General features: G+C 38.9%; 1 protein-coding gene across 2 annotated transcripts in view; it reads right to left on the reverse strand.

Annotated features, from left to right (window-relative positions):
* Positions 1–16,773, reverse strand: part of LOC132386016 (serine/threonine-protein kinase SIK3-like) — a 295,240-nt gene that overhangs the window by 211,475 nt on the left and 66,992 nt on the right. For both annotated transcript variants that reach the window (XM_059958283.1, XM_059958282.1), the window contains exon 4: positions 9,073–9,234. In XM_059958283.1, the coding sequence (XP_059814266.1) occupies positions 9,073–9,234 (162 nt within the window). The remainder of the gene's footprint in view (positions 1–9,072; positions 9,235–16,773) is intronic.

Here is a 16,773-nt window from a genome sequence, read left to right on the forward strand (position 1 = left end):
GAGTCAGATAATACTGAGAATAACTGAGGAGAAAGAAGTGAAGAGAATGATTTATAAAATTCTATGGGGAACCCATCAGGTCCAGGAGATTTCCCTGAAGACAATTTCTTCTGATGATATAGGCGCACTAAGTTTGGCTTTAAGATCAGATGAAAGCAAAGGAATATTCAGATTATTGAAAAAATGATTAACAGAGATATTGTCATTCAAAGATTCAGAGGAATAAAGTCGAGAATAGAAATTTTTAAATGCATCATTGATTTCTAAGTGATCCGATGTAAAGTCTCCATTCTCCTTCCGGATCTTTGTAATATGTTGTTTGGCTTTGGAACGTCTCAGCTGATTGGCTAAAAATTTACCAGATTTGTCACCATGAATATAGAAGCGATTCTTACTTTCAAGAAGTTGGCGTTCGACAGGTTGGGTAGACAGAAGATTAAATTTAGTTTGAAGTTCTACATGCTTCTTGTATAATTCAGGATTCTTAGTTTGAACATACAGTTGATCCAATGCTTTAATCTGATTAATGAGGTCTAATCGATCTGCACAGGACTTTCTATTAAGATTTGCTGTATAGGAGATTATTTGACCCCTCAAATATGCTTTCATGGCATCCCAGACAATCTGGGATGACACTTCAGGTGATGTATTGGTGTTAAAATAAAAGGTTATCTGATCCTTAAAAAATTTTAGAAAATCATCATCCGATAGTAAAGTCGAGTCAAGACACCTATTCCTCCGAGGGAGACCAGGAAAATTTAAAGGCAAAGTAATTGGGGCATGGTCAGAAATCAGTATACTCTGATAGTCACAAGAATAGACAAATGGAATAAGTTAATTATCGAGTAAAAAGTAGTCAACTCTAGTAAAGGTATGGTGAACGTGAGAAAAAAGAATAGTCTCTCTCAGTAGGATGAAGGAAACGCTACATATCAGAGATACCATAATTAGAGAGAAAAGTGAATAGCTAAGGCAGATTTAGTAGGTAGTCTAGTAACAGAGGACGATCGATCCAAATTAGTATCTAACCAACAATTGAAATCGCCACCCAGTATAAGAGAGTATGAGTTTAAATCTGATAGTGAGGAGAAAAAACGTTCAAAAAAATTAACATCATCAAAATTGGGAGCATACAGGTTTGCTAGTACAACTTTAGTATTGTATAATTTACCAGAAACAATAATAAAACGGCCATTTGTATCAGATATCTTATTATGGAGTTCAAAAGGAATATTTGAATTAATAAGGATGGAGACCCCCCCTAGCTTTGGCAGCAAAGGATGAATGAAAATGCTGACCCGCCCACTTTGACAGAAGCCAAGAGTTATCAAAACTACGAATATGAGTTTCTTGAAGGAAAGCAATGTCAGCTTTGAGTTGTTTAATATGTGAGAAGACCTTCCTTCTTTTAACAGGATGATTCAATCCCTTTACATTCCAGATCACAAATTTAAGTGAATTAACCGTTACCAATTGTTAGTGCATAGAAGGTAGCAGGCATATAAAAAATCAAGCAGTACAATAACAGTCTGGGAGCAAAAATGTAAACATAGATCCGTAGAATCAAAACAGAGACGTCCTGAATAACAAAGGAAAACAAAAGAAACAGTGAGTGGTGTTGGAACTGGAGAACCTACCCCACCTCGCAACCCAAAATTAGATGGCTACCTAAAAAAGCACCTAGCTCTACCAAAAAAATTAACCCAAGTATGACTCCCAGTTCTGTGTCGTTAACAAAAGTTCCGTATAAATAATATAGCAAATAGTAATTAATTTATGCACTAGAAAACAGAATTACAAATAGGAACAACTTCAACAGAAGTATAAAACTTAATACAAAGAAAATCAGAAGAAAACTAAAACTAACCTACCCGTGAAAAATTATAAAAGATTAAAAGAAAAAAAAAGGAGGGAGAAAAGGGGGAAATTATAAAATTCAAAGAGAGTCCTTATCAACCACTTACAGGAAAAAAAAGCAAAACTTCAACTATGAATCAACCAACAGGGAGGCCTTCAATAAAAACTCCAAACCTCCAAAACAAGTTAGACAATTGTAGTTCTCTATAGATAAGGTTATACAAAAATAAAATAGATTACACAGGTAAAATCTAAAAGTTCACAGGGAAACATTAAACTTAAATTATCTATTTAGAAAAAACGCACCGTCCAGGGAGAGATTGACTACAGCCCTTAGAGTTTCAATAGATAATGACTGAATTATTCAAGTAAAGTCTGAGTTCGGAAAAAATAGTTTTACTTCAAGAAGTACTTACCAACCATTTTAGAAGGTCAGGCCGGTTCCGAAGAAGATGAGGTGGCTGGAAGACTTCCAACAAACGCCTCAGCCTCCTTCACTGATTTAAACCACTTATAATCTCCGGTAGTAAGCATAATTCGAAGATCGGCTGGATTTCGGAGAGAGGGTCTGAATCCGCGATCAAAAAGCACTTTCATTACACCTTTAAACTCAGCACGCACCTTCAGAACCTGGGGGGCAAAATCCTCCACAAAACTAATGACCGTATTTTGAAAAGCAAAAGTACCTCTGCGGCGTGCCTCCATCATCAATCGGTTTTTCACCTGGTATTGATGAAAGCATAAAATAATCGGCCATGGGCTGGAACCCAGAATTGCTCGAGGAACATAGATCCTGTGTGCCCTTTCAAGCTCAGGTGGAGTCGGAAGAAATTCTTTCCCAAAAATCTCAGAGAGAAACTTAGAATCTCACAGAAAAAAATTCAACGGGAGAGCCCTTTTCAGTGGCCTCTGGCAAACCAAGAATTCGTAGATTTCAACGTCTGCTCCGATTTTCAAGATCCACCATTTTGGAAAAAAGTTTACTATTCTTCTCCTCTAGGTAGGAGTAGAGTTTCAAGATATTGAACACGGCGTTTTAAATCTTCAGAAGTTACGTCAATGCGAGATAAATGTTCAGCATGTTCATCCACTCTAGCATTAATCTGATCCAATTTGACATTCAGCTGGTTGAAAGAAGTTCTAAATTCAGTTCTAAAATCCATTAAAGTATCTTGTCGATGTTGTTCCAGAACAGCGAGAATGTCAGCCGGCAAAGCAGTAGAAGTTTCCATTTTTCCCGGTTTTAGTACTTTTGGTAGCCATTATAAGATAGATGTGTTCGCAGGCAGGTAAAAGAGAACTAATAAAATACCTAACTAAGGTTTAAGAAGGGAGACATATAGTGCAAAGATAGGAAGAAAAATGGAGCAAAAGTTCAGAGCAGCTAAACAATCGCCATCTTACCGGAAGTCTCGTATGGGGCTTACTATGTATAAATATACAGCTGTAACCTGACGGAACGTGTCAGATGGTGGCTTCCCTTTGACAACTGGGTCTGATCTACATCCACCCTAGACTGGATAATTTTGAAAACATCGGTTTCAGGTAAAAATGATAGGCATCCACAGCAAGCCTTTTTGAAACTACCTCCATCCACATTAAAATGGGTATTTGGGTGAATCTTCCCCTACTGGACATGTGCAGGACACATCTACAGAAAACAAGCGAAGAGAAAACGGTATACTATTTCTGTTTCCGCGGCGGTGTTGTCCATTGGTCAAAAACTAAAGTGCCTACAGCAACAGTGAAAGAAAGTTTTCACCAATGTCTTCGAGGAATACAAAGAAAACCTCAGCTGGAAAAAGCAGGCTGGACTTCTTCGTTTGGACAGACAATGAAGTCGAGCTGCTTCTGTGAGTTACAAGCGACTACAAATTCAGCAAAGCAGTGGAGAACGTGGACTGGAAGTTGTGCCAAACCAATACTACAACATCCTCAACCGCTAAAAAGAACAATACCTCGCGGCAGAGCAGTCAGAATCTCTGGGTAAGGACTACCCGCACAAATTGGACAATATAACCAAAACAATTATTGTAAACAAACTTAAGGCGATTCACCACAAATACCAGCAGGCAGTGGATGAGGGATGAAAAAGTAGATATGGTAGAGTAGTTCTATTGTACTTTGAGTTGTGTGAGCAGGTCTGGCAGGGGACAATTCAAGGCGGCATTAAAACCTGCAATGTAGAGGATAGGATCAATGCACATCACAGTGACCAATGTACAGCCTCTTCACAAGTATGCCTGACTTCGACAGTTTGGACCAAGCACCAGGTGATGGCTATGACATGTCTGGTGTTGAATCTCACTGTGAAAGACTTGGTGCACGTTTGTCCAGTTACAGACTAGAAAATCTTAAAAAGAAATTGCCAAATGACGGGCAGGTGTTGGCTTCGTGCAGGAGTATCACAGATGAGAGTTAAATCAAACACTGACTTGACAGCAATACTTAATGTTTTTAGATGTACAAATTAAAATTGAATAATGTAGCATTTGTACTCAGTTAATAGTCATCCAAATTACTGTATTTTATTTCCTAAGTAATTGTAAGTTCCTTTGTGTACCAATCAAACCAGAAAAACATCCACAAAAGAGGTTTCGAAATCTTAAAAAATTATATGTAATTGCTCTTCTTAATCATTTATTACCTTGACATATTGCAAGACATATTGAAAAAAATACTATGGTTACAAGACACAAACACAAAGTTGACATGACAAAAGAGAAGGATAACATATTACATTATGGTTTTTAATAAGAGATGCATTGTGAATTTTATATTGGTGAAAACATTTTTTTTGCTATCTGGTTATTGTTGGTAAAGATTTTCTTTCCTTGAAAATATCAATGAACCCAGGTGATATTTTTTTCTCAGCAATATTTTTATTGGTTTTTTAAATCAAGAAAGCACAGTACAAAGGAGGTTTATGCAGTACATAACAAATGTAACAAATGTACAATTCACATCATAGATGCACCCATAGTACAATCATGCTTTGGTTGCCTCCCTGCCCCGACCCACCCCTCCCAATTCCCAACTCCAAGCCATCATTACATTAGCCAAAAAGGGTTAAACAGAACCTTTATCCCCACAGAGCTGCATTGGTATAGAGAAGGTGTATTTTCCTAACACATAAACTGTTGTATGTTTACATGTCTGAGTTTGTAGAAGTTTACCAGAGAATGCTGAAAGTCAGGGAGTTATGTGCAGAGGAAAGGAAGAAGGGATGAACTTTTAGTTTGGTTGGGAATTCTGAAAATATTCAAGAAAGAGTCCCCACACCTTTTGGAACTTTATGTCTGAATTGAGAGTTGAATAATGGATCTTCTCAAGGTGTAGACTGGACATGATGTCCCCAAGCCACTGAGCATGGGTGGGTGGGGCAGAATCCCTCCACCTGAGCAAGACTTGCACACCTGGCCAAAAGAGAGGCAAAAGACAGTGTGCGATGTTTGGTCGGACTTAGGTGCGTGTCCCCCTCTCCGGGGGTGCTGAAAACAGCAATCAAAGGGTTAGGTTCCAGATTGTAACTAAGTATTTGGGATAGAGTTCGGAAAACATCTTTCCAGTATTTTCCAAAGCTAGGGCATGTCCAGTACATGTGAATAAGGGAAACCTCGCCCCTTTTGCATTTGTCACAGCAGGGATTAACATTTGGGTAAATGTGACATAATTTAGTTTTAGACATATGGGCCCTGTGTACGACCTTGAACTGTAACAGGCAGTGGTGGGCACATAAAGAGGTTAAGTTAACTAACTTGAGAACTGAATCCCATACATTGTCTGACAGTGAAAAATTTTAATCTTGCTCCCAGGCAGTTTTAATTTTGTCAAGGGGGGGGGGTCTCGCCTCAGAACCGCTAGCTTGTCACAAATAGTAGATATTAGACCTTTGCACGATGGATTCATGCGGAGAAACATATCAACGACGTTTGTGTCGGGTGCCTCGGGGAAGTTTGATAACAAAGGGCTGATAAAATGTCTAATTAGCAAATATCTGAAGAAATGAGTGTTGGGTAAGTTGAACTTTGCAGACAATTGTTTAAATGATGCAAAGCAGTTGTCAATAAAAAGATCTTTAATGTGCCTGATGCCCATTCTATACCAGTCTTGACATGTTGGATCATGTATAGAAAGCTGGAAGAGGTGATTATGTAGAATAGGACTTGAAAGAGAGAAGCCATAGAGACTACTATACTTTCTGAACTGAACCCATACTCTCAGAGTGTGCCAGTTAACAGGATTAGCAGTTTATGCGTAAGAAGAGGGAGTGTGGAAATAGAGAAATTCTCAATAGAGTTCAGCTCTACTGCCACTCATATTGGTCAGTCAGATTGGTTGTGGAAATGAGACCAAAAGATGAGATAGCTTATGTTAAGTGACATAAGTGGAAATTGGGCAGAGCCATGCCCCCAACACTTATAGAGTTTTGTAGATGGACTTAATTCAGTCGGGGACGCTTGCCCTTTTCATAAGTAGGATGATATAACTGAGTCTAGTGAGTCAAAGAAGACTTTAGGTATGAAAATTGGTATGGATTGAAAAAGGTATAAGAATTTTGACATTAATTTGGCCCATCAGGGACATGGAAAGGGGTGATCACTGTGCTAGGTTCTGTTTTGTATGATTTAGCAAATTAGTGAAATTTTCTCCAAAAAGATGCTTATAATTCCTTGTTACCGTTACACTAAGGTAAGTAAATTGGTTATTCACTACCTTAAAAGGGAGGTTACGGAACGCTGATGCTTGTACTCCATTTATTGAAAAAAGTTCACTCGTGTGTAAATTAAGTTTATATCCTGAAAAAGACTAAATTTGTTAAGGAGTGAGAACATGGGGGGTGGGTAAGGAGGTGAATGGGTTTGATATAAACAATAAAAGATTATCAGCATAAAAGGAGACTCTGTGCTCAACTCCCTCCCTCCAAATCCCCAGATGGTATTTTTTATGCAGCAATTTAGTTGTTATTTTAAAAAATAAAATCAGTGACTAGTTCTTTTTATATAATTCTAGATTATTAACAAAATTTATATTACACGTTTAAACTTGATTCTCCAGATTGCTGCTCCAGACCTCTTGAATTTTACTTCTGTAAAATAATCAGTGTTCCTCACCACCATTAAAAAATCCATGAAGATGTCTTCGATGACCCAGAGGATCAGTGTCCTTAGTGGATACAAGTATAATCAGAAGTTCTACAGCAATTACTTCCCCGGTCGGAAATACATCACCCATAATATAACGAAACACAAGGAAATCTGCAGATGCTGGAAATTCAAACAACAACACACACAAAATGCTGGTGGAACACAGCAGGCCAGGCAGCATCGATAGGGAGAAGCACTGTCAACGTTTCGGGTGGAGACTCTTTGTCAGGATTAACTGAAAGGAAAGATAGGAAGAGATTTGAAAGGGGGAGGGGGAGGGGGAGATCCGAGATTATAGAAGAAGACAGGAGGGGGAGAGATGAAGCTAAGAGCTGGAAAGGTGATTGGCAAAAGGGATACACAGCTGGAGAAGGGAGAGAATCATGGGATGGGAAGCCTGGGGAGAAAGAAAGGGCGAGAGGAGCAGGCAAGGAGTGATTGTGAGAGGGGCAGAGAGAGAGAGAAAGAAAAAAAGGGGGAAATAATAAATAGATAGATTAAACAAACAAACAAACAAACAAATAAATAAGGGATGGGGCAAGAAGGGGAGGAGGGGCATTAATGGAAGTTAGAGAAGTCAATGTTCATGCCATCAGGTTGGATGCTACCCAGCCGGTATATAAGGTGTTGTTCCTCCAACCTGAGTTTGGATTCATCTTGACAGTAGAGGAGGCCATGGATAGACATATCAGAATGGGAACAGGACATGGAATTAAAATATGTGGCCACTGGGAGATCCTGCTTTTTCTGGCGGACCGAGCCTAGGTGTTCAGCGAAACAGTCTCCTAGTCTGCGTCGGTTCTCACCAATATATAAAAGGCCACACCGGGAGCTCCGGACACAGTATACCACACCAGCTGACTCACAGGTGAAGTGTTGCCTCACCTGGAAGGACTGTCTGGGGCCCTGAATGGTGGTGAGGGAGGAAGTGTAAGGGCAGGTGTAGCACTTTATTGGAAGATTGGCTGAATGGTGAAAAACCTACACTTACTAGGGGAAATATACTTAATTTCTGACTCTTCTGTAGTGCTTCTCAAGAGAAGGAAGAACATCTGATACACCCTCAAAATCATACATGCAGTGGCCACTTTTATTTCATGTATCTGTACATCTGATTTTTAATGCAAATAGCTTATCATCCAATCTTGTATCAGCAATTCAATGCATAAAAGTATGCAGACATGGTCAAAAAGTTCAGTTGTTTCTCACACTTAGCACAGGAAGATGAGGGAAATGTGGTCTAAGTGACTTTGACCTCTGATGCCAGATGGGGTGACTTGAATACCTCTGAGAGCATAATTGACTTGATAATGTCAGAGGAGAATGGCTAGATTGATTCAAGCTAAAGGAAAGAACAGTAACTCAACTACAAAGTTTTACAACAATTTTGTATAGCAACTCCAAACCATATCAAACCTTGAAATGGATAGGCTACAGCAGAAGACACACCAAGTTCCTAATAAAGTGGTCACTGAGTATATAGTATCTCCATTTTACCTATTCTTCTAGGCAGAGATATAAGAAAAATGTTTAGCATCTCCTGAAACACCACATAAAAATTGAGAATCTTTATTCTGTGAATAGTTAAAAGAAACAAAAACTGCAAAGTAGTGTGCACCATGTCATATTTGTGAATAAAAACTGGCACAAAAATTAAGCACCCAGAGATAACAGTGACCTCCAAAATGGATAGTTGCAAGCCTGGGGTTTAAAAGAAGGATGGTTAGTCATGGGGTTAGCAATCTCATCCATTAAAAACCCAAAGCTAGAAGATTTGTCAACTACAGAAATGTCAACAGAAACTCCTAAGACCTCATGTTGGGAGAGAAAGGATCTAGAAAGTGGGCTGCCACCTAAAAGACTGTCCCAACATGAGGACTCTAGTAAGCCAAGTCCCAACAGGGATGATGGGCTTTTCTAAGTAAGAGATAATGGGGAAATGTGACATCTGTATTATACTGAAAATAATTTACTCAATGTGTGATCTGATTCAACAGTTTCAATACAAGCTAAGATGTTCATATCAAATTTAATATTTATAAATAGTGGCAAATTAAAATCTACATACCTGCAATCTTTATGTTAAGGTTAGCGTCCAGGAGTAGGTTTTCCGCTTTCAGATCTCTATGTACAATGTTGCGACAATGACAAAAATGAACAGCTGCAACAATTTGCTTGAATTTCTTTCGGGCTTCTTTCTCTGCCATTCGTCCATGGGCCACAAGGTGATCTACAGTTTTGAAAGAGAAGGGAAAGGAAGCACAGTATCAGGTACAGGTGGTCCTCGTTTTACGACAACTCGCTGTTACGAAAGACCTACATTAGTACCTATTTTCGCTAACCCAAGAGGATTTTCGTTTTTATGAAAAAAAGGCACCTGCTTTATATGTGTGTTTACCCCGAGAAAGACTACCATGACCGTGAAGTCTTGTGCAGGCAGTTGTGTGCGCATGTGTGTACATGCCAGTTCTTTTTCTCCAAATCAATTTTGGCTTGTTGTCTTCCACATTCTGTTAAGTGAAACTACACCGTACACACAATATTTCTACTTTATATAGGCTGTATATTTACCATATCATTCCAGCTTTTACTATGTTAGTGTTATTTTAGGTTTTATGTGTTATTTGGTATGATTTGGTTGGCTATTTTTTGGGTCTGGGAATGCTCAAAAAATTTTCCCATATAAATTAATGGTAATTGCTTCTTTGCTTTATGACATTTCGACTTACAAACGGTTTCATAGGAACGCTCTACCTTCGGATAGTGGGGGTAAACCAGTACATGAATTAAACAACAGCTGCAACAAGAACTGCTTCACATATTTCTAGCTTTCAGCCAGTAATTCTGACACTAAACACTACCTCAGTGCTGAACTGGCACCAAGGCTGTTACCTGCAGCCATCAGACTCCTGGACCAACTACTGTATTAAACTGACTGTGGCTCTAAACTCACTTCTGGGGATTTTGCAGTTCATGCTCTATGTATTATTTATTTACTTTTTAAATTTTTTTTGCATGTCTTGTTTTTCACAATGGGTGTTTAACAGTTTTAGTTCAGTGAATTTTAAAATGTTTTTATTGTGTTTCTTTGTTTCATGGCTGCTTGCAAGAAGACTAATCTCGAAGTTGTTTATTGAACAACACATAGTATGAGCATGTTTATACATACAGCACTCTACAGAAGTCTTAGGTATATATATCAAAAATAAGGCAGTTGGGGAAAGAAATAATTTAGGTATTAGCTCAGTGATATTAAGTGTTAATTGGTAACTGGAAAAGCACAATATACACTACCATGCAAAAGTCTTAGGCACGTTAGTATATATGCACAGTACAGTGATAATCAATGTACTTTGGACTTTGAATTCAAAAATAGTCAATGGTACATTTATTAAGATCAAAAGCCATATACTTTCTTTATGCATTACCTCCCTGAATACTAACAGGTCCTTTCATAGATATTTTTGTTTTAATCAATATGGAAGAATCAATGTAGTGGAAAGGAAAAAAATCAACATGGTCAAGTTTAGCTTATTTGATGGATATTTTAGAAAACACAATTATAACTGGCAATCAGCAGCAAATACTGCATGTTTTTATTTTTCAAAATTAAAATACTGAAGCACTATGCATATAAATTTTTAAGTGATCACTCTGTTACTTGAAAATTCCAATACTTTCAACTACCACCAGAAGGACCTCCAACCTCCAAAAGTAAACTCATGTTCTATGAAAGAGCAAATAGGGTGATTTGCTAAAACCTAGCTGGCTTAGTTCAGGCTAGGAGACTTTAGGAAGAGAAAACCAGAGATACATGAACCAGTCTTCATTGGAGGATAGAGGTAGACAGCAACTTCATATTCCTAGATGCTATTATTTTGAAGGACTGTTTTGAGCCTAGCATATAAATGCAATTACAAAGAAATCACAGCTGTGCTTCTACTTCTTTAGGAATTTGTGAAGATTTGGCATGACATCAAAAATGCTGACAGAGATCTACATGGTGGAGAATATATTTTGACTGATTGCATCACAGCATGATATGGAAACACCAATGCTCTTAAATGGAAAATCCTATGAAAAGTGGTTGATATGGCCCAGTCCATCACATGCATAGCCTTTCTCAATAGAGAACACCTATATGAAAAATTTTCATAGGAAAGCAGTATTCATCATCAAGGTCCCACACCTCATGTTTGTTTCATACAGCGACCATCAAGAAGAAGGTACAGAAGTCTCAAGACTCACACTGCCAGGTTCAGGTATTACCCCTTAACTACCAGGCTCTTAAACCAAAGGGGATAACTTCACTCAACTTAACTTGCCCCATCACTGAACTGTTCCCTCAACCTTTGGATCACTCTTAATGACTCTTCATCTTATGTTCTTGATATTTATTGCTTAATTATTTATTGTAATTTTTACTTTGTTTTTCATCTATATTTACACAGTCTGTTATATTTTGCACATTGGTTGAAAGAATAAATTGATGCGGTCTTTCATTAATTGTATTATGTTTCTTGGAATTATCAAGTATGCCTAGAAGAAACGAATTTCTATTCATAGGATGTTCTTGGAAAAAATCCCCTCCTTTTAACGCAACCAATACAATATATGTTAACAATTAATGGTAACCATACAGAATATACAGTTTTCTTTTAGACTGTTATGTATAGCTTTCAAAATGATCATCCAGACTACTGATCAAGCACTCATACACTGATCAGTGTTATGGTGGCTACAAAAAAAAAGAAAAAACATAAATGAAAATAGGAAGTAATAGCAAAGGTGTACACAACTGCATGTAGGAACCTACAATATTCTGCTACTGCTGATTTCTCCAGGTAATCCAAATAGATAACCTCCTATGTGTGTTGATATAGGATTCCACTATGTGTCCCGTTTGGTTGATATATGCCACTCCACATTCACACAGAATCTTGTGACTGCCAGCTGGCCTGAGTTTCAGGTCATTTTTGACCCAGAAAAACTGTGACTTGAGTTTCCTTACAGGACTGGGAATGGTTTTAATTTGGTATTTCTTTTGGATCTTGGTGATCCTTCCGGAATTGTAGAAATGTAGGAAGACAGACAGTAGTGATGGGTTCTTCCTTGTTATTAGGTTTCCTCGTTTTGTCCTTTCATCTATTTTGACTTCCGCACCAAAATATGACAACCTCCTCTAAGACAAACTTCTTTTAAAGTCTGCAAGTCAGACAGCATCTATGGAAAACCTTTATTTTGACAGCATCTATGGAAAATCAATGGGACTGGAAAAGTAGAAAAGAGATAGCTAGTATATGGGGAGGGTGGGGAAAGCAAAAACTAGCAAGCAATAGGTAGAAGATAGATCGACAGATAAATTGATTCAGATGGTGAAAGGAAGAGAGGAGACAGTGATGGAGGCAGCTACATGATGAGTGGAGACAACAAAGGCTACAGATTATGAAATCCAATAAGAAAATGAAGAGTGGAACTAAATAATGGAGGGTTAGATGGCAGATAACAACATGAGGAAGGGGAACAGGAATTGGATCTGGGAACCCAGGAAGAGGAATGTGTAGGTGATAGAAAGATGGAATAGATAGGAGCTGTGGAAATGGGGTGCTAGGGTTGAACTAGGGATAAGGATATGTGAGGGAGGAACTGGGTAGATCAGAAGGAGAGACGAGGTTATCTGAAACTGGAGAATTCAATGTTCATACCTTTGGGTTCTAGACAAAACAAGCAGAACTGTTAATTGGTTTATCATTGTCATGTGTACCAAGATATAACGGAAAACTGTTTTTCATGGCATACAGACAAGTCATTGCATACACCTCTACACCAAAACAGTACAAAGGGAAACAACTTAAAAAAATTGCTGAACGTAATTACACAGAAAGTGCATTGCAAGTGAGACACAAGGGTCATGAAGAGTATTTTGAGACATTAAAAATTCATCCTTAATGCAGATAAGATCTGTTTAAGAGGCTTATAAAATCAGAATGGAAGCTGTCCTTAAGCCTGGTGCTGTATGCTTTAAAGTTTTTTTAATACTCTGCCTGAGGTTTGTGGAGGTGCAGAGAACTCACAAGTCAGTGTGGAAATGAGAAGAATTACTATGGCTTGCAACAGGAGCTCCAAATTGAAATGGCAGATGGATCCCAGCTGCTGAGCAAAGCAGTCATCTAGTTCGGACTGTATATCTGAAGTAGAAGTGGCTACATCAAGAGCATCAATAAGATAGGTGAGATCAGAGAACATTACCTTGCCTGTTTAAAAGTTCTGCAACACACGATCCATTTATAGTCAGACCTAGTGAGTGAGTTCATCACAGTTGGGTTAAGGTCTTCACTATCAGCCAGACGGGTCATCCTAATTCTGGACAAGGAAGTGGGAAGGTAATAGCATGACCAGAAGAAAAGCAGAAAGTAACAAGAAAGGAAAAAAAAGCAATCCTTGCACAAGCTCCATTAAAACACTTCAAAGCTTACATAGGTTCCAGCTCTCTCCCAGCAGTAGTGTACAAGGCTACAATCCCATTTTCTTTCTCTCACATGCAAAATCAGAACCAATGGCTCATGTGTTGGTCTTTGATTAATCAAAATTATAATACTAATATTCATTTTAAGAAAAGGAGCAAAAATATTGGCAGACACACTGCCTCGGTCCATAAATTAAAGTCCAGATAAGTTTGTTCTTGTGCGTGGGGGTGTTACGTGCTTGCATGCCCTGTTTTTGTCTTCTGTACTCCATCCAGCTTTCCTTATTTCAGGTGTCCCATGCTGTGGTGAAGCTTTACTTAGAGCTTTGCTTTACCCACCCTTTTGTTACGGCTGCTCCAAACAGGATTTGGAGACAGCAATTTAAAAAGCCAACATCCAAGAAGAGAGGGAGAACTGCTGGGGAGCAACACAAACAGGAGACAATCTGCAAATGCTAGAAATCTGAAGATTTAAATTCCTTCTGGATAGGTATCCCTAAAAGAAGTCCAGCATTTTATGTGTGTTGCTGGGCAGAACTGACCGTTAAAGAATTGTACTAGTTTCCATATTGACAAATGTAGTCTCCGTGTGTAAATACTGTAAATATACTGCAAATGGGGCCACCTATGTCTGCATTCTCTTTTTCCTGTCACAAACTAGAATTGCTGGGGGGTGGGAACCGAACCAAAGAGACTGAGGAAGAGACGGTTGGCTCACAAATAGTGAAAGCTTGGAAACAGTGAGTGATGGAGGATAGGCAGGTGATAGAGAAGGGACAAGCTCAGACCGGAGGTTTAAGATGAGTATTTTAATGTTGTGAACAAAGCAAATGAGCTTAGAGTGTGGATCTGTACTTGGGAGATCTGATGTTGTGGCCATTACAGAGACGTGGATGGCTCAGGGACAGGAATGGTTACTTCAAGTGCTGGATCTTAGATGTTTCAGAAAAGACAGAGAGGGAGGCAAAAGAGGTGGGGGCGTGGAACTGTTGATCAGAGATAGTGTCATTGATGCTGAAAAGGTCGACGTCGGGGAGGGATTGTCTACGGAGTCTCTGTGGGTGGAGGTTAGGAACAGGAAGGGGTCAATAACTCTACTGGGTGTTTTTTATAGGCCTCCCAAAAGTAACAGGGATATCAAGGAGCAAATAGGGAAACAGATTCTGGAAAGGTGAAATAATCACAGAGTTGTCATGATAGGAGATTTTAATTTCCCAAATATTGATTGGCATTTCCCTAGAGCAAGGGGTTTAGATGGGGTGGAGTTTGTTAGGTGTGTTCAGGAATATGTAGGTACGCCTACAAGAGGAGAGGCTGTACAGTCAGCCCTCCTTATCCATGGGGGATTGGTTCCGAGACCCCCCCCGCAGATAACAAAAAATGCGGATGCAAGTCCTTTATTTAACCTGCTCAATGCAGTGGTCTTTAGGACCCAGCAGAACCCCGGACTTTATTTAACATGTTCAGTGTGATGGACGTGAGGACCTGGTGGCGCAGCTCTGAATCTGCAGTGTTTCTGTTCACAAAAGTGATCACGATCACGACTGAAAATAAAGTGGAAGTAATAAAGCGATCAGAACAATTTTAATGGAGCATTTGAAGGCCCTGACCCAATGAAAGCTACAACTATTACTAAGCAACGCAATGTTTTGATTATTAAAATACATATGTTTCTTAAGTGTTTTATATGCATATAAAGGTAAAATACGCACTACATACTAAGAAAAACATTTTGACTAACTGACGCTAAATAATACTGAATGTACCTGTTCTGACTTGAAATTCAACTTAAAGACAGACTCAGGAATGGAACTCATTCATAACCCGGGGACTGCCTGTACTTTTAAGTCATTTCTGGATTACTTATAATACCTAATGCAATGTAAATGCTATGGAAATAGTTGTTATACTGTATTTTTAGGGAACAATGACAAGAAAAAATAGTTTGTACATGCTCAAGCAATGAGTGCTGGAGAGAGAACTTCCAGGTTTTCCCGATCCGCAGGGTTGCTTGAATCCCTGCATGCAGAATCCGTGAAAAAGGAGGGCCAACTGTACTTGGTATCGGGAAATGAACCTGGTCAGGTGTCAGATCTCTCAGTGGGAGAACATTTTGGAGATAGTGATTATAATTTTATCTCCTTTACCATAGCATTGGAGAGAGACAGGAACAGTCAAGTTTGAAAAGCATTTAATTGGAGTAAGGAGTATAATGAGGCTATCAGGCAGGAAACTGGCAGCTTAAATTGGGAACAAATGTTCTCAAGGAAAAGTATGGAAAAAATGTGGCAAATGCTCAGGGGATATTTGTGTGGAGTTCTGTATAGATATGTTCCAATGAGACAGGAATGTTATGGTAGGGCAAAGGAACCGTGGAGTACAAACGTTGTAATAAATCTAGTCAAGAAGAAAAAAAAAGCTTACAAAAGGTTCAGCAAGCTAGGTAGTGTTAGAGATCTAGATTATAAGGCTAATGGAAACAAGCTTAAAAAAGAAATTAGGAGGGCCATAAGGAGCAATGAGAAGCCCTTGGCAGGCAGGATTAAGGAAAGCCCCAAGGCATTCTACAAGTATGTGAAGAGCAAGAGGATAAGACATGAAAGAATAGAACCTATCAAGTGTGACTGTGGGAAAGTGTGTATGGAACCAGAGGAAATAGCAGAGGTACTTAATGAATACTCTACTTCAGTATTCACTATGAAAAAGGATTAAGTGATTGTAGTGATGATTTGCATCAGACTGAAAAGCTTGAGCATGTAAATATTAACAAAGAGGATGTGCTGGAGCTTTTGGAAAGCATCAGGTTGGATAAGTTGCCGGGACTGGATGAGATGTACCCCAGGCTACTGTGGGAGGCGAGGAAGGAGATTGCTGAGCCTCTGGCAATGATCTTTGAATAATCAATGGGGACAGGTTCTGGAAGATTGGAGGACTGAAGATGTTGTTCCTTTATTCAAGAAAGGGAGTAGAGATAGCCCAGGAAATTATAGATCAGTGAATCTTACCTCAGTGGTGGTAAGTTGATGGAGAGGATCTTGAGAGGCAGGATTTATGAACGTTTGGAGAGGTATAATATGATTAGGAATAGTCAGCATGGCTTTGTCAAAGGCAGATTGTGCCTTACAAAACCTGGTTGAATTTTTTGAGGATGAAGGAACATTTATGAAGGAAGAGCAGCAGATGTAGTCTATGTGGATGTCAACAACCATTTGATAAGCTAACCCATACAAGGATTATTTAGAAAGTAAGGAGGCATGGGATTCAAGAGGACATTGCTTTGTGGATCCAGAATTGGCTTGCCCA

Source organism: Hypanus sabinus (genome assembly GCF_030144855.1).
Source record: "Hypanus sabinus isolate sHypSab1 chromosome Y unlocalized genomic scaffold, sHypSab1.hap1 SUPER_Y_unloc_12, whole genome shotgun sequence".
Lineage (NCBI taxonomy): Eukaryota > Metazoa > Chordata > Chondrichthyes > Myliobatiformes > Dasyatidae > Hypanus > Hypanus sabinus.